Genomic DNA, 23,340 nt, shown 5'->3' with positions numbered 1-23,340 from the left:
TTGTTCACTCTAGTATTTTCACCAATGGTTTTACATTTTTAAGCAATTAGTGGGATGATCATATTATACATATTACCAAACTAGTTACTAAGGCATCCTCCCAGGCTAGAAAGCTACCACATTTTAGCACTACACACTACTGAACAAGCTTATCCCCACCATCTTCTATAATATAGGTCACTCAGTGTACACCTGATGAAAAGTTATGAAATACACAAGTGAAAAGTTGAAACAGAATGTTTATAAGCCTCAACCAAAACAGCTGTCTTAACATTTTTTAATTTAAAATTAAACAATTTAAAAGAATCAAGTGATTTATGTCTTTTCCAAACTAGAACAGTATGACATACAATCATTTAATAAAAATTTTAATATTGTCACAGGTGCAACTTTTTTTCCCCCCAAATGCCCCCATTAAAACTGAAATCACTAAAGCAGATCAGCAATAAAAGAAGCAGCTCCAATTTAAAAGCAGTTAACCGTGACAGGTTATTGATAGAACAAACAGAATTTGCAATACTTACGGAATGTTTCTCCTGCTGGCCCATAACTCCATGGTTAGCTGGGATCGCTAGTGGTTTCATAATGAAGAAACATATGCTGAACTGAATTTACACATCATGTACCAATTTTTCATGGATGGAAAGTCACCCTCTATAGCATTAAATTACAAAAAGAAGGGGGGAGGAACCAAGCTGGAGCTTAAAGTGTCACTACCACTAAGCTCAAAAAACCTCTCACACTTGTAATACAGAAAAGCAATCCAAACAACAGCGTTCGTCTCCATTTTTGTAACACTGAAAGTCTAAGCATGTCAGGATGTAAGGAGTCTGATGAAGCCCTAAACATCCAGCATTCTTCCAAGTGAACAAGATCATTCCCTGAGACTGAAGAATGGGAGGAAAAGAAAAAGGAGGAAAAAAAAAAAAGCTAAAATGGCTGACTGCACAGAGACTCCCTTAAAAAAGCTTAATACAGTATTATCTTAGTCAGGTTGTCGGAACCAGCCTCCAGCCAAGCATTGTTAATAAACCTGTTTCATTTGCAATCACACTCACACACACACACACACACACCCCTACACAGCACACCCCAAAAAATCAGGGCAGAGCATGTGCATAGGGACCTCCTCCCTGGCTGCTAATGATGCTGACAGAGTGGTGACCAGTGATCTCTGTTCCACTCAACTAACCAAGTTTGCACAATTAATCTTAGCAGCATGACATTGATGGACATTTAATTTCATGATGTCTGACCCTCACACTCAAGGCAAACATGTCTACTACCGAAAGTCAGAAACAGAAATACAACACAGTCACACACACAAAAACCTAGAGAATCATCAGTCTGAATGTAATATGCCAATATAATTACGTTATTGTGCTTACTTTGGAAGACCATGGCTGCAGGCAGTTGGCATAGCAACGCACAAGGAAAGCCATTTCCTGGGTAGAAAGAATGCTTCCTTTTCTAAATAAAAAATTCCTCTTAGGATACAAACGGCATTGCTGCTTCCTGCAGAAAGCAAAGACACTATAGTCTGTCTCTTAACCTGCACAGACAGGCACTCTCAATGCAGTTCTAGTGATGTAAGTCGATTTCTCTCTCTCCCTCCCTCTCCCTCTATACATGGAAATTTCGACTCAAATGGAAGACACATTCCTTGAGGCTCACCCCCTCAAATACTTAAACCATTTCACTCGTTAAGGTAGAGATGGACAAGTCAGATAAAGTAACAAGCTCTTGCCTGTATTATATCAGCTTCTGTAGGTCAAGCAAGTCCCAGAGGGAAGGAATCCACTGAGAGCTCACTCCAAAAGAGTATAACTGAAAACAGGGTGGGAATAAGGAGCAAGACTTACTTCAACACAAGCTCTAGACTAAATATGATTCTTCACCCAGGTGAAGATAAAGAAATGTGTTAGACAACACCTTCTCCTTCCCACACCCAAACATAAAATTGCTGCAAAGCTGTAAAACATCTCTGTTGAGTATTTATAAACAGCACACTTGACAAGCTTTCATGGATTTTGAACAGTTTAAACACTACTCCAACTGCAAATATCTATGGACTGGTATAGGTAAGGTCCTGAATTTCCACAAATACCAATACCAATCTTTTTGGTACTTCTATACGGAGATTGAGTAATTTCCATTAAAACAATGGAGTGAACAATCCAGGCAATATAAAAAGACTAACTTTGACAGTTTCAATAATGTACTTCTTGTATGAAAATTACATTTTAAAATGGAACAGTTTACCCAGAGACTCCCATAGATACCACATTACTTCCAGTTTTATATCTACAGCATCGTGCTATAGAGAAGCTATAATGCAACAGGGAAAATACTCAAGCAATAAAATAAATTTCATCAGTGTACAATACAAATTTTTGGAGGGTCACAAACTGATGACAGTGGAGACCAAACCATTGCCAACAAATAGAACCTGCTGCTCAACCATTAACCTGTCATGTTGCTAGAATTTGATCTCTGCTACATATTTACAATCAGAGACCATCATTGACGAACTAAACAAAGAACTTTTTTGCTGCTGCTCTTATAAAATATATATATATGTAGTCTATGAAGCTAAAAGCTATTAAACATGCATAAACACACATGAAAGATGAATCCTGAAACATATTAACATGTATTCTGTAGCTGTCTCTACCAAAATAACGCACCCTATGTTAATTAGTCTGACTTGCTACATAGTGATGGTTTTCTGTACTGACACTGATTGCTGGCAAATTAGGCTAAACACTTAGTGAAAATTAAGTTTAATAAAGAAAGATTCTGAGGCAACTAAGAGCCACAGTCTATTTTCAAAACATTATTTTAGGGAAAAATTATTTCATATCTGGCCCTTTTTAAAGGGAATATATTTACCTTTATGGGCCTGTTTAATATAGCACACATCTCCTTGATTTTCTAATATATAATAAGAGCAGTTCTTTTAAAGCTGAATTACATAAGTTCTTCTTGATACAACTGTTTTATAAACAAATTTCTGCAAAGGGAAAAAGCGTGGGTATTTATAGTATTTTGTAAATGACCTTAACATTCTTCAATAAATGATTAAGAATTTTAAAATGTTAAATTTAAGTTTCATTCTTGCAAATGCTGAGCATGAGCATTTGTAAATGAAGTTCTGCCCACTGAGACTGTAAATTATCCAATTTATGAAACTTATAAAAAGTAAAACAAGATAATGAAGTAAAGTAAAAATATTACTTTTCGTCAAAGTAATTAAAACACACTTCTAGTTTGGCTTGGTGGCCCTGTGGTTAGTGCCCTGCACGAACATGAGTTTAGTGGTTCAACTCCTGGCTAGTAGGTGACAGGAACTCTGCCAAGGCAAAACATTTCATGCCTCGGTGGGGAAACAATGCACCACAACTAGTTATAGATTAGTACAGTCCCATGTACACATATAGTTTATCTGACTTAGGACCAAAACTGATGGTCCTCAAAAGGAGTCCAGCCTAGCCATCTGTGGTAAAACCTTTGAGAGAAAAAAAAATATTAACTGAACAAAAAAATTAGAAGGACGGGAGAAAGACAGGGAATTCTCAGACAACCATACTACCCCCCTCCATCTTAATTACAGAAAATTACCTTGTCACCAACAGCAAATCTCCATTCTCACATGAGAAAATAAAGGATTGACTTTATAAAAGGAGGGAAACATAACAGCCTAGCCAAATAGACTTAGTTACTGAAGTGGTTTCAGTAGCTAACACTTCCATGAATCGCAAACCCGATAAGACTGTCGTCTCTTAAATTTGACAAAAACCCGTGTCACCTCCCTCACTGTAACTTAAACTAATAAACCAGTTGTTTACTGTTTCGTGTACAGAGCATAACTATCTTTGGTAGTTACTTTGTTGCTTAACAACATGTATAAAACACAAGATATATCAAGTCTCTTGTTTCTTTCTCTCCTTCCCCAAACCCATCTCCTGAATCTCAAAGCATTTTCATATGGAGCAATTTTAGCTACAATTGTTTTTAACAAAATAATTAAAATCCCGTAATTACACTTTACATAAAATGATTAAGGCAGAAATCCAAACAACATTTTATAAGTTTTAAATCCTATTTCAAATATAATTGGAATTCATTAAAGGACCTCTTAAAAGGTTCACATACACTGGAAAGTATCCTCTCTTAGATAATTATGAATAGTTAAGTAAAATCCAACTTTGCTTTAATAACAATTTTCAAATGATGGCTAAAGATGAAAGGGAGCCAAAAACAACATTCAAGACAAGTTTAGTTCTTAGTGTTTTGTTTTGTCATGAGGAAGTTATGAGTCTTTTGTCATCAAACACAAGTTTTACAGTCCTCCTAGAAAAATTGCGTTCTGCAGAGAAATTTGAAAGAGATAAGTGGAAAGAATGGAAAATGAGGTCAGGGACAATATGCAATGCAGGTAAGGGTGGGAAGAAAAGGAGACTTGTTAGTTAGGAACAGACATTATCAACACACTAAATTTTCTGAATCTAGAATAGAATATCCCTTTAACAAGATACCTGTTTTTTTTATCCTTTTCACCCATTCTGAAAATCTGCAGAACACCCAATAGTAGTACATCATCTTAAATGAATGCATGGAAATGTTTCCTCTTTAATATAGTGAAAGGCAAAGGACAAGTCTAAAAACTAATTTTAAAAAAACTGTTTTGTTGGACACAAATTTCCTGGTGCCCACAGGAATATCAAACTATTTCTATACCATTTTTCTCTCTCCCACCTGACCTTCCCCAACAATTTGTCTCCTAGGATATGGCTGATAGGAGTAAAATGGAGCAGAGGGGAAAAAAGAAATTTGCTCTGAATGCTGCAATAAGGAACACGTTTAAATGCCTCATATACCACACAGGTAGAGCCCTGCAAATCTGCGGCTATCCGCTTTATATCTGCAGATATCCACATCCGTGGACCATGTTTGCAGATTGTGGATGGATGTGGATCCAAATTTTATATTTAGGAGCCCTGCAAATCTGCGGAGATCCACTTTATATCTACAATGTTTGCGGATCACAGATAGGCTGTGCATACACATTTTGTATCCATGCAGGGCTCTACACACAGGGCTTTTTCCTTTAACATGCTGTAGTGGATTTAGAATTCACATAAACACCTGTGTGACTACTTCAAATTTACCCACAACTTTTCTCTAAACACTCAGAAAACTTCACTGAAAAAACAGTTACGTACCTTTCGTAACCATTGTTCTTTGAGATGTGTTGCTCATGTCCACTCCCAGTAGATGTGTGCGTACCAAGTGCATAGTCGCCGGAAGGTTTTTCCCCTAGTGGTATCCGTCAGGCTGGCTGTGGAGCCCCTGGAGTTGCACCTTCATGGTGGTGTATATAGGTCCCTGCCGATCTGCCGCTGCTTCTGTTCCTTCTTGCTGGATACTCCAAAAGAGGTGAGGCAGGTGGGTCTTGGAATGGACAGGAGCAACACATCTCAAATAACAACAGTTACGGAAGGTAGGTAACCGTTTTTTCTTCTTCGAGTGACTGCTCATATCGATTCCAAGTAGGTGACTCCCAAGCAGTCCCCCAGAGGAAGGGGTTGGAGTTTACCAAGTCACAGACTGCAGCACCACTCTGCCAAATATGGCATCGTCTCTAACCTGCTAAGTGATAGTGTACTGCGAGATAAAGGTGTGAATAGATAACCATGTTGCCACCCTGCAGGTGTCTTGAATTCGAACCTGCACCAAGAACGCTGCAGATAAAACTCACGCTCTTGTGGAGTGCGCTGTTATTGCTGGGGACAGTATCTTTGCTAGGTCGTAGTACACCTTGATACAAGCCATGAACTATGAAGAGATCCTTTGGGATGACACAGGGAGCCCCTTAATCTGTTCAGTGATCGCAATGAAGAGCTGTGTCAATTTCCAAAATGGCTTTGTCCGCTCAATGTAAAAGGCTAACGCTCATCTGACATATAGGTAATAGAGCATCTGTTCCTGGCTATTAGCATGTGGCTTAGGAAGAACACTGGAAGAAAATTACCTGATTCGTGTGAAATTGCTAAACTACCTTCAGGAGTTGATTTGTTTCTTTATTTCCTTGTGTGGGTATCGTAGTTTTCCCCACACAAGGAAATAAAGAAACAAATCAACAAAGCCAGACGTGTACCCAGAAGCATCCTGCTACAAGACAGGCCCAAAAAAGAAACCAACAGAACTCCACTGGCCATCACCTACAGTCCTCAGCTTAAACCTCTCCAACACATCATTGGTGATCTACAACCCATCCTGGACAATGATCCCTCACTTTCACAGACCTTGGGAGGCAGGCCAGTCCTCACCTACAGACAACCCGCCAACCTTAAGCATATTCTCACCAGCAACCACGCACCGCACCATAACAACTCCAACTCAGGAACCAACCCATGCAACAAACCTCGATGCCAACTCTGCCCACATATCTACACCAGCAACACCATCACAGGACCTAACCAGATCAGCTACAACATCATCGACTCATTCACCTGCACGTCCACCAATGTTATATATGCCAACATGTGCCAGTAATGCCCCTCTGCTATGTACATTGGCCAAACTGGACAGTCACTACGCAAGAGGATAAATGGACACAAGTCAGATATCAGGAATGGCAATATAAAAAAACCTGTAGGAGAACACTTCAACCTCCCTGGCCATACAATAGCAGATGTAAAGGTAGCCATCTTACAGCAAAAAAACTTCAGGACCAGACTCCAAAGAGAAACTGCTGAGCTCCAGTTCATTTGCAAATTTGACACCATCAGATCAGGATTAAACAAAGACTGTCAATGGCTATCCAACTACAGAAGCAGTTTCTCCTCCCTTGGTGTTCACACCTCAACTGCTAGCAGAGCACCTCACCCTCCCTGATTGAACTAACCTCGTTATCTCCATACTGATTTATACCTGCCTCTGGAAATTTCCATTACTTGCATCTGAAGAAGTGGGCATTCACCCACGAAAGCTTATGTTCCAATACTTCTATTAGTCTTAAAGGTGCCACAGGACCCTCTGTTGCTTTTTACAGATTCAGACTAACACGGCTATCCCTCTGATACTTAGCCAGACAAGTGGCTTGAGTGGGTGGCTTTCTGTTGCCAAGAAGAACCTCCATAAACAAGTCTGAGCATGCAAGATCTAATGGGTTCAGCCGTGGAATTTCCATGCAGTGAGGTGGAGACACTCTAGATTGGGATGCTAGAGGCGGCCCTAGTCCTGCATGATCAAGTCCGGGACTAGGGGCAGAGCTATAGGTATGTCCACCAACAGGTTTAGAAGTATGGTGAACCAGTGCTGACGTGGCCATGCTAGTGCTATCAAGATTATTGATGCTCTCTCTCATCAGACCTTCAAGAGCAACTTGTGAACGAGCGGGACGGGCAGGAATACATACAGCAGGTGACCTTTCCAAGGGAGAAGAAAGGCGAACCCAAGCTGTGATTCAGGAAGGAACAGAACTGCTGATACTTCCTGTTGTCCGTGTCATGAACAGATCTATCTGGGGAAATTCCCATCTTTGGAAGATGTTGATCGCGACATCTGGGAGGAGGGACCACTCATGGCCATGAAAGGACCTGCTGAGGTGATCAGCCACTTTGTTCTGTGAGCCCGGGAGTTATGATATCTCCAGATGTATTGAGTGGGCAATGCAGAAGTTCCACAGCCTGAGGGCTTCCTGACACAGGGGAGAGGAACGAGCACCATCCCATCTGTTTATATACAACATTGCTGTGGTATTTTCTGCCAATACCAATATGCATCTGCCCTGTAGATGGGTTTGAAACGTCTGGGAAGCAAGGCGAACTGCACACAGCTCCCTGATGATGTGCAGCGAACTTTCTGCCTGGGACCAGAGACCTTTGGTCCTGAGTCTTCCTAGGTGTGCCCCTCCTCTCCTCCACCCCCCCATCCCATCGCTGATGCATCTGTGACAAGGGACAGCAATAGCTGAGCCCTAGAGAAGTGTATTCCCACACATACTGCTTGCAGGCCAAGCCACCGCTGGAGGAACTTGAGGACTCGAAGAGTGAGTGTGACCAATCTGTCTAGGTTGTCTCTGTTCGGCCTGTATTTCCGGGCTAGCCAAGCCTGAAGGGAACAGAGACGCAGCCTGGCATGCTGTACCACATACATGCAAGCAGCCATATGTCCAAGCAGTTTCAGGCAATTTCGCACCACAACAGTGGGGAATATTCTGAGATCCTCTATGATGGCACCCATGGCAAGGAAGCAAGATTCCGGGAGGAATTCCCTGTCCTGACTGGAGTCTAGGAGAGCGCCAAGGAAATCTATCCTTTGTGTGGGGGTTATGGTTGACTTTGTCACGTTCAAAATAAGGCCGAGCTTGTGGAACGTTGTCCGCACCAGGCTCACGTGGGTCTTCACTTGGGCCCAGGAGCGGCCCTTGATTAGCTAGTCATCTAGGTACGAAATACTTGCATTTGCTGCTTCCGCAAAAAGGCTGCCACAACCACCAGGCACTTGGAGAACACCCGGGGGGCTGTCGAGAGGCCGAAGGGGAGGACAGTAAACTGATAGTGGGTGTTGTTGCCCATGAAATGGAGGAACCACCTGTGGGATGGGATTATGGACACATGAAAGTATGTGTCCTTCAAGTCAAGGGCATCATACCAGTCCCCCGAATCCAGGGAGGGAATAATGGAAACTAGGGAGACCATGCGGAACTTCAACTTCTTCCTGAATCTGTTTAGGTTTCACAGGTCTAAAATAGGCCTGAGCCCACTCTGGGCCTTTGGGATTAGAAAATACTGGCCCTGCCCCTGAACTCCAGAGGGACCGCCTCTACTGCCCTGCATTGCAGAAGCGTTTGCTCTTCCTGCACTAGAAGTTGCTCATAAGAAGGGTCCCTGAAGAGGGAAAGGGAGGAAATAGAATTGGAGAGAATATCCCAACTCTTCCGTGCTCAAGACCCATTGGTCAAGGTGATTTGAGCCCTGGCATGGTAGAAATGGGATAGATGATTCACAAAGGGAGGGGAAGGATCCAGGATCTGAACTGGTGCATTGCCCTGGGCATACCTTCAAAAGTTTGGTTTGGAGGCTGAGGGCTGCGTCACTGTGCCTTGGTCCTGGTTAGAGGAGGACAGAGGGCCTCCACCTATTACTCCTGCACCACTTCCTACTATAGTCCTGCCTAGGTGGAGCTGGGGGGGAGAGGAGCTGGTGTATGAAGCCCCAGGGGATTTCAGGGTTGCATGCAAGTCTTTCAGGCTGTGGAGCCTAGTGTCTGTTTGCTCCGAGAAGGGTCCTGAACAGTCAAAAGGCAAGTCCTGGATAGTGTGTTGGATTTCAAATGGGAGTCCCGACACTTGAACCATGATCTCATGGCTATCACAGTTGCCATCATCCAGGTTGCTGAGTCCTCCAAGTCCAGGGAGGCCTTTAAGGAGGTCCTCACAATAACCCTGCCCTCCTCCAGGACAGCCGCAAACTCCAAGTAGGAGTCTGCCAGAAGTTCCTGAAATTTGGACAGCATGTTCCAGGAATTATAGCTATAGCCACTTAGGACTGCCTGCTGGTTGGCAATGCGAAGCTGGAGCCCCCGGTAAAATACACCTTCCTACCAAAGAGATCCAGCTTCTTCGCCTCTTTAGATTTATGAATCGGACCCAGTTGTCCCTGCCTTTCTTCCTAGTTGGCCGCCTTCACTACGAGAGTACCCGGCTGATGATGAGTCCATAGGTGCTCGTACCCCTTAGGGCACAAAGTATTTCCTCTCTACCCCTTTCGCCATGGGGGCAGGGTGGAGAGACGGGTGTTTGCCACAACACCTTAGTGGTATTATAGGCAGTCTTCATGAAGGGCAAAGCCAGCCTCAAAGAACGTTCAGGGTCCAGAGTGTCAACCATAGGGTCGGTCTCCTCTGAGACCTTCTCTGCCTACTTGCTTAAGTTTTGAGACACCCTCCTGAGCAACTCTTGGTGTGTCCTGTTGTCCATGGCAGGCAGTGTGGTGCAAGTGCCCGCCACTGCTTCATCCGGGAAAGATTTGGAAGATGCCCCCAGGGGCACCAGGTCTTCCTGCCACTGGTTCGCAGGGATCCCCTTGTGCCAAAACACCCTGAGCGGTGCTGGTTCCTAGGCCTGGGCCCATCTCGGTACCGGCCCCGGTGCCAGGTCCCACATCAGACTCTGTGCCGACCTGCATACCCATCTCCTACCCTAGCGTAGGATCCCGGGCTACCGATGTCGATGATGGAGGGACCCATGCCTTCGAAACCACCAACAAGAATCTGGACCCTGGCCCTTGGGCATGGTAGTAGGCCCACGGGGTTCAGAAGAGCCACTGAGCCGGCGCCTGCCACTGCAGAGGTAAAGACATCATGGGTAGCAGGTGTCCTTCCTCCTGCCTTAAGCGGTGCCAGCTTCGCCTAGAGGTGTACGGCTCCACCTCCAAGTCCAACAAAGACTCCGACCTAGAGGGCATGGTGCCTCTTTGCAGTGCTGGTGTCGTTGCGGGTGCAGATGCGGGGGACTGTGCTGTCATTGCTATGAGGACCCTAATCGCCTCAAATGCATCCGGTGTAGATAGAAGTTTTATATCCTTCTCCTGACACTTCCACACTGGGGAGTCCACTAGAACCAGACGCGACAGACCTCCCCGTGAGGCCGGAGTCAATGGTGCCAACTGAGTTGGAACAGGATGTCCCGGAGAAAAAGTCCGCTAGGGGATCGTTTGCTGTTAGCAAGGGAGGGCTGCTCCAATGGCGGTAAGAAGGAACTGAAAAGGCAGCGGGTCGACAGAAACCTATATACACTGCCATGAAGGTGCCACAGGGGGCTCCACAGCTGACCTGACAGGTACTGCTAGGGGAAAAAACCTTCCGGTGACTGTCCACGTGGCGCACACGCACCTACTTGGAATCAACATGAGCAATCACTCAAAGGAGAATAAATAGAATCATAGAACTGGAAGGGACCTCTCGAGGTCATTTAGTCCAGTCCCCTGCACTCGAGGCAGGACTAATTATCTAGACCATTCCTGGCAGGTGTTTGTCTAACCTGCTCTTAAACAAACAATTTATCAAATTCACCACAGAGTTTTTCTTGTTAGAATGTTATTAGTTCAGCCAAAACATAAAGGATTAAAACAGACAGGCAGTGGCATTGTTAAATTAATGAAGCTCATTGTAATCAATTAATATCCTGGAAACACCAAAGCTACACTTACTCCATTGTAATGTCTGCTATTTTGATAACCCATTTACTAACGTTACAGAATGTTTGAACAAATGCCCTTATGTTGAGCTATTACTGCAGATGAATCTATAATCCGGATCTTTAATATAATGACAAGGCCGGAGTACAGTCAGACTGGTGCCTCAGCTGGGCTTGATGCATTGTGGTCTGCCAATCTTCCCTTTGATTACAAACCGATTTGTCACCTTGTGTACTCAGCTCTCAGTTTTTAGTAGAGAAAACATTCTTATCATTGCATGTCATATTCCTCAAAACATCAGCAAGGTGCAAAGCATACAAGAAGTATTCTAAAACCATCATCAAGTCTTCATTTCTGACAGTTGACAATTGCTTTAGAACAAAAATATGAAGCAACTGTGGAACTGCTTGTGGCACTCTTTGTAATGAGTGTTTGTGTCCCATTTTCAGGATTTATAATTTAGCTAGAAAAACCTACTTTAGACAAAACCTTGCCACAAAGACTTAGCATGCAAAAACACTTTTGTATTTTATTTTTAAATATGGTTTATTCCAAATAAGTGTGTTTTTGCACTAGTGAACTTTTTTCCATTCACTGTTTTGCACTCCTATAATTCATATATCATGGTTCCACTGTCTAAAATTTTATTTTAAAAGATTATCTAAAACCTATGCCATTCATATTTGATATATTCTCTATGCTATTCAGTCATTTATGTAAAAATTTCATGTATTCTGATTTTAATTTTATATACATTTTCCATAAAAGCAAATTTTTACCATCTACATAAATCTAGATAGAGTTTAATACTGTATTATTAACATTATTGGTTTTAAAGGAAATATAGATCTGTTTTTATTATTACTGTTAAACACTAAAAATGTAATAATAATTTTGGATTTATATTTCTGGCCATAAAGACACAATGATTAGAGTTTTAAAAATAATTTTCCCTTCCACCATTATCTTACAATAACCCCTCTGAAAAAGAAACTATTTCTTCGCAATATTTTCTTCCACCATACAAGCAGATTGCTTCTCTATACTAGCTCTGTGCACCTATAACGAAATCTTTCCTTGACTAGTTCATTCTGAAGTGGATGGCTATTTTCTGGATGTCAGTAATTACTGTGTAGGAAGAGCTTTGTTGTTTTAACTGTCTCCTTTCCATAGCCAAACAGATAATTGGAGTCTCTTGAGTCTGGATGGCTATGAGGTCATCCCGTTATTTACCAGGTTCTCTCATCTTGGTAGGTGAAAAGTAGTTACAAGAATGTATTAATCAGATTGGAAACAAGGAGTCAATGACAGCATAAAAATACTAGGATTACTGTGCTTTCTCCTGCTTTCTAACTGTGAAAAACAGCAGGGTATGTGGTGTGAGAAGGAAGGCATACATGACCCTCTGAGGCCAAGACTGATAGAGGACATTATAAGATTGGAGAACCCTGATTTCTGTGTCTTGAAAAGAATTTGGCTTTCCTCTTTGGGCGGAAGGATAAGGGAGAAGGCTCAGTAACGGAGACCCAAATCTCCATGTTGTTAGCTTGAAAGAACATGGGATAGAACACCCACTTCATTGGGTCCTCATCTTGTCTTCTATTTACCTGCTATGGAATTGAGTTCTCCAGAGATGTGGAAGTGCCCAAATGAATTTTAGCTTCTTCTCTACCCCATGCATAAGAATGTCCTTGTTGAGCGTGGATGGCTGTGTACCTCCTTGCTTGTTCATGTACACTACAGCTGTCCCTGTTGACTGTTGTCATGAGGATACAGTAGTAGGATATTTTTGAGAACCAGGTGGATTGCCCTGAACTCTAGCCAATTTATGCTCTTCACTGCTCCCTTGGACCAGAGTATTGGTGTTAATTACTGGGCACCATAGGCTCACCACCCAGACAAGATGCCTTCCTTTATGACTGTGAGCCTGATGGTTTTGAGAAAGTTCAGACTTCAACCTTTCCATTTGAGACCACCAAGACAGAGAGGAAATGACCTTATGGGCTACCAAAATGTTCTTTCAGAATTAGGTGGGGAAAGGAGAGTGTGTTTGTTGTCTCTGGTCATCCTTGGAGACTTGTTCTCTCTCACCCCAAATTTTAGTAAATGGGACATTGTTTCAAACATTTGCGTATGCCTAGTAGGATTTTGGCTAAGAAGAGAGGTATCTGAAACTCTTATTACCTACCCCAACCAACTCAGTGTTGTGTTTAAATGGAAGGGTGTAGTTACCCCAGTTAAGTTAATAAGCTGTAATGCACTTTTGTCTCTTTAGAGGAACAAATTAACCTTATTATTTCCCTGAACTGTCCAAGAGAGGGCTGGACATTGCAGAGCACATGGTTTTGGTAAAATTCAGGACAGAATACGTTGGAATCACCTTGCTAGTCATAGACAAGGCTGATGGAAGCAAGAGTGGGGCTATAGACAGGCTGCTGGGGTAAGAGCTGCTGAAGCTGTGTTCAGCACACGGATGCTTCAGGGTGTGACCTGCTTGCTCATAGGCTGGTTATGAGCATACCAGGCAGAGAGCTTCACCAGCAGAACATTGTAAAGGTATCCAGGGTTGCAGGGCAAATGGTGACAGCTCTTCCCTAGATTGCCCCCTCCAGTAACAAGGTCAATGGGTTCAAACATCAGTAAGAAAATATAGTTATGCTATATTAACAATTTTAACTTATTTAAAAGAAAACTAAAATGCTTTGCAAAATCTATAATCTATCAGTGAAAAAAAATCAAGTAAAATCTTAGTCCTACCAAACATAGAAATTGTGATTGTCTAATTTTAATTCTACACCATTTTGTTTTCTGTTATTTATTGTCAGTGTGGTTACTGGTATGCTAACTTTAAGTATCTTTCCTCTATTGTCATGGATATTTCCAGATCTTTCAAAACTCACTAGGTAACTTGGGGAGGTGAAAAAACTAGTGAGATATAATAAAAATTAAAAATATAAATTGGCATTTTATCAAATTATTTTTGTATACCCTAGTTTTCACATTTCCGCTATATCCATTGATATAGACAGCACTATTGCTTGTGCTGGTTTTGTGCCAAGCAGCACTAAAATTGTATTGAATCTCTCTGAAAGTTTAGCCAGAAAAAAGACAATTTCTAGATAAGCAAAACAGAAATCTATGAACATAGGTAACTCAAATATACTACTACAAATAGCTACACCTGACCCTTAACTACAATCCATATTTTGTTCTTTTTATGTGGTCATCTTAACCCACTTCAGAGAGATGGATTAAAATGAGTTTCAACAAATTAATGAGAAATATTTTTAATTTTGTGGTAGTACAAGATACGTATAAGCCTTTTGAAAAATTAGAAGTTATTACTGCTCTGATACTCATGGGTGAAGTTTACAAACTTCATACATGTCATAGACTTGGTCCACATTGATAACAAGTGCCTGCAACATATTTGTAGAAGTTTGATTTACAAATAAAGTTCTAAGCAATTGAAAATGTACTGACCATGCACACTGCAATACAACGTTTTAATTTTAGTTTTCAATCTCAACATTTCTGTTGTAACAATTTCTTTACACTAAGGCTATTTCTTCATTGAAAGCTATATGTAGATTTAATTTTTTTTCCCCTCCTAAAGGGGACATTAAGTAAAATTTTTGAAAATGCCTAAATCTTATTTACAAATCTGACTTAGGCACTCAAAAATTTTACTTTACATCTTTATTTATGGATAAATAACTCAAATGGTAACGGATTTTTGTTCAACACTTACACTAAATATGCACTTGTGGACATGATGAATTTCTGTCCAAAATTTTACCAAGTTAAGACTGTTAGGAAACAAAGGTTTAGAATGGAACGTGTATCCATGTTTAATAGTAGATGTGATGTCACTCAGCCAGAGGAAGCAGCTCTCCGAGTTGCAGACATCCTAAGGACTTTAAAATTTTGTTAAAATACAATGCTAATTACATGTTTAAACAGCTGTATTTCCTCTTTTGGAATCTTACAAACAAGTGTTTTTGAACACCTGTGATTCACCCTTAAATACCACTTCTAATCAAGTAGACCTTCTAAATAAAAGAGATGCAACTGTATCCCACTAAAATTAATCTAATTCCTATTCATGTTCTGCAAGGACTCACTGCGTGCAGTAGTTCATCACAAATGATAAACTATCCTGCTATCAACAACCTTAAGGATCCATCCTGAATAAACCTGAGACAACTTCTTTTACATTGCTTCAAGTCAGACACGCTCTGGACGACTGGCACCAAATCAGTTGATTGTAAGGATTTTCCTATGTTTAATTTTTTATGAACTTTTTAAATAATTCCTTCAGAATAACAACAAGAAAGCCAGAAAAAATGCAATGGAGCACATGAAATACTGGCATATTTAGCCCAAATACATGGAATATGCTTGTGACAGTGCAGTGTATTTGACAGGGCATTTGACTGGGAGCTGGAGTTCTAGGTTGTGATCCTGGCTCAGCCACTAATCTATTAGCTGACCTCGGGCTAGTTATATCACCTCTCTGTGCTTCTGTTTCACCTTCTGCCTTTTGTGTGTCTTGCCAGTTCAGACTGTGAATTCTTCAGGGACCATCTCACTATGTGTTTGCACAGCACCTAACAAAACAGGACCCTGATCATAGTTGAGCCCTTTAGGTATTGCCATTAACTGCTAATACTCATTAGGCACAACAGAGTTAGATAATTCTGATTTTCCTCTGAAGTATTTGACTGTTGCAAGTACTGCAAGGCACCACTGTTCTCAACCGTTGTTAAAACTTTGAAACTTGGGAAGAAAAGTTTCACATGCTGAGCTTGAGCCAAGATCTACACTTAAAACTTAGGGCTGGGTCTTCACTACGGGGAGAGCGTCACTGCTGCAATCGATGCAGCAGGGATCGATTTAGCAAATCTAGTGAAGAGCCGCTAAATCGACAGCAGAGCACTTTCTGCTCGACCCTGGTACTCCAGCTTTCCGAGAAGAGTAAGGGAAGTTGACCAGAGAGCTCCTCCCATCGATGCAGTGCAGTGAAGACACCGGGGGTAAGTCGACCTAAGATACGTCGACTCCAGCTACATTATTCACGTAGCTGGAGTAGCGTATCTTAGGTCAACTTATCCCTGCAGTGAAGACAAGCCCTTAGACAAAGACAGACATAGCTATGTCAGTCAGAGGTACAGCCCACTTCTTCTATATGCATCCGAAGAAGTGCGCTGTAGCCCACAAAAGCTTATGCTCTAATAAATTTGTTAGTCTCTAAGGTGCCACAAAGTACTCCTGTTCTTTTTGCGAATACAGACTAACACGGCTGCTACTCTGAAACTTAACCTGAAGGTAGAGATTCCATACTAGTTGTTTAAAAACAACAAAAGAAAACACTGCAATTACAATTTTTAAATATTCCTTGCATCTAAAGATAAATAGCAGAAATTCTAGCTATTTTTTCACTGGGAATGATCAGCTTACGAAACCAGAGTTATGCATGAGAACTTGATTTTTCTGTTGAAAAAGTGAGCATACATTTTACTTTTAAAGATAAACCTAGCATTTAATGCTACATCAATAGCCCCACATCAGCTAGGCAAAATTATACATTGTAATAGTAAAAAAGAAATCCACCTCAGAAGCCAATGATGATAAAAACTCATCCCTATTGTAGTAAATATATATTTTTCTTGAGAAAGTTCTTACATGTTTACAAACAGAGCATTGTCAATATTCACAAATTGAAAACAGAACCCAAACTGGCAGTATTATTACTGACACCTAAATTGCCTGAAACGCTGTATGACTTGATACACAGTACTCTACTTTGAATTTCCAAATGCAACCAAAGATGGGTCCAATTATGACATCAGTACAAGCTCTCTTTCCAAGGGGAATGAAAGAATGGCAAATCCCAATGGATACACAAGTTCTGCAGCAGAGATGATGTAATATACAAAAATAGACATCCTCAGACAGAAGCTGAAACTTGGATAAACAGCACACTGCATACAATTCTGAACTGCTTTGCATTAATTTGCAATTGCATGCCATTAACAGGAAGAAAGAACAATCTCTGTTCTAACAGACACATTCTGATTTACATTACCTATTTAATCCATCACCTGTATATTCTATGGAAAAAAATGATAATTTTTACATCCTGATTAAAAAACAGAAATACCTTAAAATAGTAAAAAGACAGAAGTATATCCTGTTAACCAATTCTGAGGCTAACAGGCCATGATTTCCTGGAAACTGCAGCACACATGGAACAGTCCTGTATATATGTATGTATATTCACCTATTGTTCCTTGGCATCTCCACAGAGGACCATTGTATTGCAATTTCTAGACAAAGCAGGGTTAGTTAAAGCTGTACTAGTCTCAGAAATCCTTTGCTTTCTGGGCGAATGGCATCGCAACCCAGAATTTCCTCGTTTTTGTCTCACTCTTAAAGATACACACTCACTTATACAGTACATACATAAACTTCAGAAATAAGTAATTTTAATATTATATATACACATTTAGCATTTGATTATTTATGTTAGAGAAAATTGAATATATTTTATCTTGACAATCTCTGCAAATTTAGGATGATATCACCATGAAATGTCATTTAAAAAGTTAGGAAAAAACAGAAGAATGTTTTAAAATTAAATATTGATTCTTTAAAAAAAAAAAATTACTAGGCATAAATATTCTTCCTGCTAAAAGACCCGGAAGGTTCTACAGCATTATAGACCAACCCTCACTCCTTTGCAAATAGACATAACCTTTAAATCATTTTAAATTTTTAAGTTTCAGATGTTATATAGACATTTATACAAATATGTATTCATGTACAAAAGTGTGGGCATTAAATCCCTGAAAACTGTTAAAATTGTAAGCTATCACTTTAAATTCCCCAGTGGTCTTCCCGGTCCTGCTTGCATGCTAGGAGGCTCTGTAAGGAAGTGTGTGATCTGGGATTAGCAGCAGTCTGCAGAGAACCTGCCTAGAGTAAGGTGGGGTGAGTTTGTGTCTGTTTCAGGGAGCAGTTTGCTTTGTCTTTGTTTTGGGGTTCTTGAGCATTACAGCTCTGAATGCTAAGAAATAAAGTAGTGTTATGTTGTAACCTTCCAGCAAGAGTATTATGTTTTTTTCTGTGTGTATGCTGTGAACATAACACTTTCCTGATCCATATTCTCTTTACCCTTGCACCTTCCCAAATCCCTCACTGTATTCTTGCTTCATCTGCACAGCCCTGCCAACGTATTTACTCATCTTCTGCAAATAAACTCAGTGAGAATGGAGGAACCACATATGAAATCAGCATTCTGGAATGAACACTCACGCCTGATGTAAGGATTTTTAGTAAAAGAATCTATATTAAAATATATAAATAAATAAATGAATAAATAAAATATATTAGAAATTTGTTAAGATTATGAGGAATATGAAATTGAAGTTGTTGGGGTCTTGAAGAGACTGACAGTGGTCTTTTCATACTAACCTCATTTCTTGTGATTGATATAAAGTGCATGTGGGCTGACAAATCATGTTCTTAGATTCACTTTGATACAAAACGATAATGGCTGAAGTATTATATAAAAATCAAATTGGAAAGTCATCTTTAAGTATATGACTACATTGGCATCAATTTACTGTACAGAATAAGGAGCACTGAAATTAGCAGACAGAACATTTGAGTTTAAAAGCAAGGTAATTGCATTAGAGAGGCATATTACAGTGCCATAAAGTCTACATTGTTGAGGAATATGCTTTGCATTCTTACCTATTAGAAGTGAATGCATTTTTAATTTCTTTAAGTTTGCTTTCTTTGTAATTGGCCATAGTGTTCCTTTAGGATATCCCTTTTCTAATCCCGCTATTCTTTTATTCTGATCCTTTATTCTTTTTATGTGTGGTGATGGTGGCATTTCCCTGGGATCTGAACAGGGACTTTCCCTCATTCCATATAATCCTAGCTAAATGCAGAAAAAGGCCCTTGACTCCTCAAGACAGGAATCAGGGCTAATCTAAAGAGGCATCACTTCCCTTAACTCTTCCAAAACTCAATGTGTTAGAAGGTGCCCATGGATGTCACAGGAACCCCATCCATCCTAAGACGGGCAGCAATACATCTATAACCCCCATTCCCTACATCTATCTAATCCGTTAATACCCACACCTCCAGTTTAAACATTTTTTCCATACAATTATACATCAAATCTTTTCCTCCTGTTTAAACTTTACATGTATGTGCTATTCCCAAAGCTCGAGAACTAAGTAAACATTAGCAAACATCACAAGCATTTAGACTGTTCACTTTTTTAAAAGCTTGAGATATTTACAGTGTAGTTGGATCAGCCAGTCATGTAACTCTTATTCTTTTCATACTAAAATGTCTTGCCTAATATCATATAGGAAGCCTATGGCAGAATCTGGAATAGAACACAGCTCTCCTGGGTTCTATTCCAGTTTATTAAATACAAGAGAACATCCTTGGTCCTTGGCCTCATTCATAGTCTATCCTGTGTGCTGAATGAAGCAGGAGTCCCGCAGAACAAATAGTATATAATCATGTAATTAAAGACTTTCATAATGCATACACATAAGGCAGATAAATTAAGGTTGCCCGGGCAACCTTAAACCTGGTGTCCCTAATCACTGAATGCTTGAATGTGCAACCCATAACGTTTTTAAATGTAGTTTTCTGTATTTGATTTCCTAGGCTTTAGAAAAAGAAAAAAACCCGATTCCATCACATAGACTCCTACTGACACCACAGGGGTCATTAACAAGTGCTTGAACCCAGGACCTTTAGCAAACCTCTAGGCTGTTATCTTCTATGTGGCTCAACAAACAGGGCTAGATGTAACATACATTTTGGCAGTGGTTTACACCAGTAGTTCTTAACCAGGGGTTAACGTACCCCTCGGGGTACACCAAGGTCTCCTGGGGTACATCAATTCATCTCGATATTTGCCTAGCTTTACAACAGGCTACAACAAAAGCACTAGCAAAGTCAGTATAAACTAAAATTTCAGACAGACAATGACTTGTTTATATTACTATATATAGTATACACTGAAATGCAAGTACAATATTTATATTCCAGTGGATTTATTTTACAATTATATGATAAAAATAACAAAGTAAGCAATTTTTCAGTATTAGTGTGCTGTGACACTTGTGTATTTTTATGTCTGATTTTGTAAGCAAGTAGTTTAAGTCAGGTGAAACTTAGGAGTCTGATTTGCCTTGCGTAACCCTGAAAGGGGTACAGTAGTTTGGAAAGGTTGAGAGCCACTGGTTTACAAAACAATTTGCTAGACTAGCAGTTGAATGTCAGGATTCCTGGGTTCTATTTCTGGCTTTGGAAGAGAGTGGTTCTGGTTATAGAGAGTACAGTAAAGTACACAGGTTTGATTTATTTATTCTGAAAGTGTTGCTGAGGATGAGACTTAGAAACTCTGATCTGTTCCTAGCTCTGCTCAAAGTGGCCTTGTGTGAACTCTCATTTGCAAAACTGAGGGAGAGGAAGGGAATGATATTTGTCTAATGCCTAAGAGGTAGAAGGGCTGGCTCACTAATAAGGAATGAGAAGTTTATATAATTATTAAAAACCTTTAGTGAAAGAGCAGAGACTAGAATGTATGACTCCCTACCCACCACTCCTTCCCATAGGCCAATGGAATCGCACTGCGGCCATCACAACTGGAGCTCAAGCTCAGTGGGTTGACGAGCATGTTCAGTGCACTAGGAATTTTTCCAAAGACTGTCAGCAGCTAGTTACTAAAAGCTTTATTGATTATGTTCAAATGGCAATTTTCAATCTTACAACTTGTTCCAATCTGAACAGATTTTCATGGGGACAGCAAAAGATATCTGTCTGACCCTTGCACTATCCCCCCACCTCCGGCTTATGTTCATGCTCCATATCATGGATGTACTAGACCATCATGGTTACAGGCCCAGCTGCACCTCTATCCCTTTCTGGTCTCTGGGTGCAAACCCTTCAGGTGTCAGGCCTCATGCCTTTACCTATTCCAGGTTATAATTCTGCAATTCTCCCACTCTTAGACAAAACCCTAGGCTACAGCGCCCTGTACACTAGCTGTTTACACCCTGCACCTGGGGATTGGGACATGAGTGTCTTCCTTTCAAGAGATTGAAACCATAGTTTACAGAACAATCTTCTAAAACCAAAATATTGTTTATTTTAGCAGTGAGAACAAAGCATGTAGAAAAAAAGGATTTTAGAAAAAAAAGCAGTCTATATGAATATCTATCTTACCTAAAGGCTTACTATTCCATGATGGTAACCTAGGAACACCCAACTTCTTCAGACACCCCAGCAGGTACCTTTGTCAGCTCAGTTCCCCCAACCAACCCCCCTCTTGAGAGTCCCTTTTTAAACCCTGCTACAATTCTCTTTCCTCTTGGGTATTCACAGGCCCTTTCCTGTCCAGGCATTGTCTCATAAGAACCCTCAAGTGTTTGTGAACATGTGGCTTATCTTGAGACATTCTTTTTCCTGTCTGCTTGTGTTTTCTTACAGACCCTATTAATCTAAACCAACATATTCAGACACTAAGCATACATCAACAGTTTTCATAAATTATTACAGAGCAGTCCCAATTCTGGCAGATGGGCACTAGAACACCTACAAAAATGATCAGAAAAATTTTACTTTGGTAAACCTATCTAATTTTCCCTCATCTTATTAATGGAAATGGCTGTTTTTGCTGAAGTTTTTTTAAAAATCTCAAGCAAATACAAAGCATGAAAAATTTCAGCCCAAATGGTTAAAGTTTGGCAAAGTTATAAGCCACCAAAAATAAAGTATTATAAGGGAAAATGCTTTGTTGTGCATCCCTAACTATAGGCAACCAGCTCTGACTATAATACATGCAAAGACACCAAAATCCCCATTTTAAGATCAACCTTAAGCATTACTCTGGTTAGTTAAATATGCAAGAGTTTATTAATCTATCTGAAGCTATTACTAGAATACCTCTCCTACACTGTTCTATTCCGGTCCTCTTAAAAAAAAAAAAAAAAAAAAAAAAACTGTCTAGAAAACTACATTAATTTTTAAGGGCCATACTTAAGATCAGAATCCTGATTTATTTCATATGATCATTCATATTTAAGACTATTCAGAAGGACTATTAAACTAACATATTGTATCAATGATGAAGTATGCCCCCTCACATTCTAGTAAGAAATTGAACTACCGTAGTTAACATTGGAATGAATTTCCCTACTATTACTGTGCAGTTAGGACTCAATTTTTACCCCACCTAAGTCATGGGGCGTTTTACCATTGATTTCAAAAGACAGGAGGACTGGGCTCCTAGAAAGAAAAAAATATATCTTTATTGTTACAAAAAGATGGTATTTCAGCACAACAGGCTATTTCACACCTAACAGCTTTGTAAGAAACAGCACTGAAGCCCTTTTGATAATCCCAAAAGAAGAAACCTTCAAATACACAAATGAATTGAGTGCCAATTAAGTAAGAGAAAAAATTTTTTTGAAGTGATAATCAAGCTAGCCCAGTACAAACAGTTTGATAAGAAGTGTGAGAATACTTACAAGGGGAGATAGATTCAATGTTTGTAATGGCTCAGCCATTCCCAGTCCTTATTCAATCCTGAGTTGATTGTATCTAGTTTGCATATCAATTCCAGCTCAGCAGTCTCCCGTTGGAGTCTGTTTTTGAAGTTTTTCTGTTGTAAGATAGCCACCCGCAGGTCTGTCATTGAATGGCCAGACAGGTTAAAGTGTTCTCCCACTGGTTTTTGAGTATTATGATTCCTGATGTCAGATTTGTGTCCATTAATTCTTTTGCGTAGAGACTGTCCATGCCTCCAGCTTCCATCCAGGACACACCACACGATCCATTGTCTACAGCCAAGCTCTAAGATATAACCGCATTTGCTCCAATCCCTCAGATAGAGACAAGCACCTACAAGATCTCTCTCAAGCATTCTTAAAACTACAATACCCACCTGCTGAAGTGAAAAAACAGATTGACAGAGCCAGACGAGTACCCAGAAGTCACCTCCTACAAGACAGGCCCAACAAAGAAAATAACAGAACACCATTAGCTGTCACCTTCAGCCCCCAACTAAAACCTCTCCAGCGCATCATCAGAGATC

General features: G+C 40.3%; 1 protein-coding gene across 30 annotated transcripts in view; it reads right to left on the bottom strand.

The window, feature by feature from the left end:
- Positions 1-23,340, bottom strand: part of RAPGEF2 (Rap guanine nucleotide exchange factor 2) — a 326,588-nt gene that overhangs the window by 116,931 nt on the left and 186,317 nt on the right. The window contains exon 1 of one of the 30 annotated variants that reach the window (XM_065597921.1): positions 1,389-1,570. The exons of 24 other annotated variants lie outside the window; for them this stretch is intronic. In XM_065597921.1, the coding sequence (XP_065453993.1) occupies positions 1,389-1,442 (54 nt within the window). In that variant the 5' untranslated portion in view covers positions 1,443-1,570. Of the gene's footprint in view, positions 1-524; positions 1,171-1,388; positions 1,571-23,340 lie in introns of those variants that run through there. 5 more of the 30 variants (XM_065597920.1, XM_005299313.5, XM_065597919.1 and 2 more) reach the window with 5 other exon arrangements.

Source organism: Chrysemys picta, chromosome 5 (assembly GCF_011386835.1).
Source record: "Chrysemys picta bellii isolate R12L10 chromosome 5, ASM1138683v2, whole genome shotgun sequence".
In the NCBI taxonomy this organism is placed as follows: domain Eukaryota; kingdom Metazoa; phylum Chordata; order Testudines; family Emydidae; genus Chrysemys; species Chrysemys picta.
The sequence above is the reverse complement of the archived record's forward strand: the minus strand, read 5'-3'. Positions and strand labels throughout refer to the sequence as shown.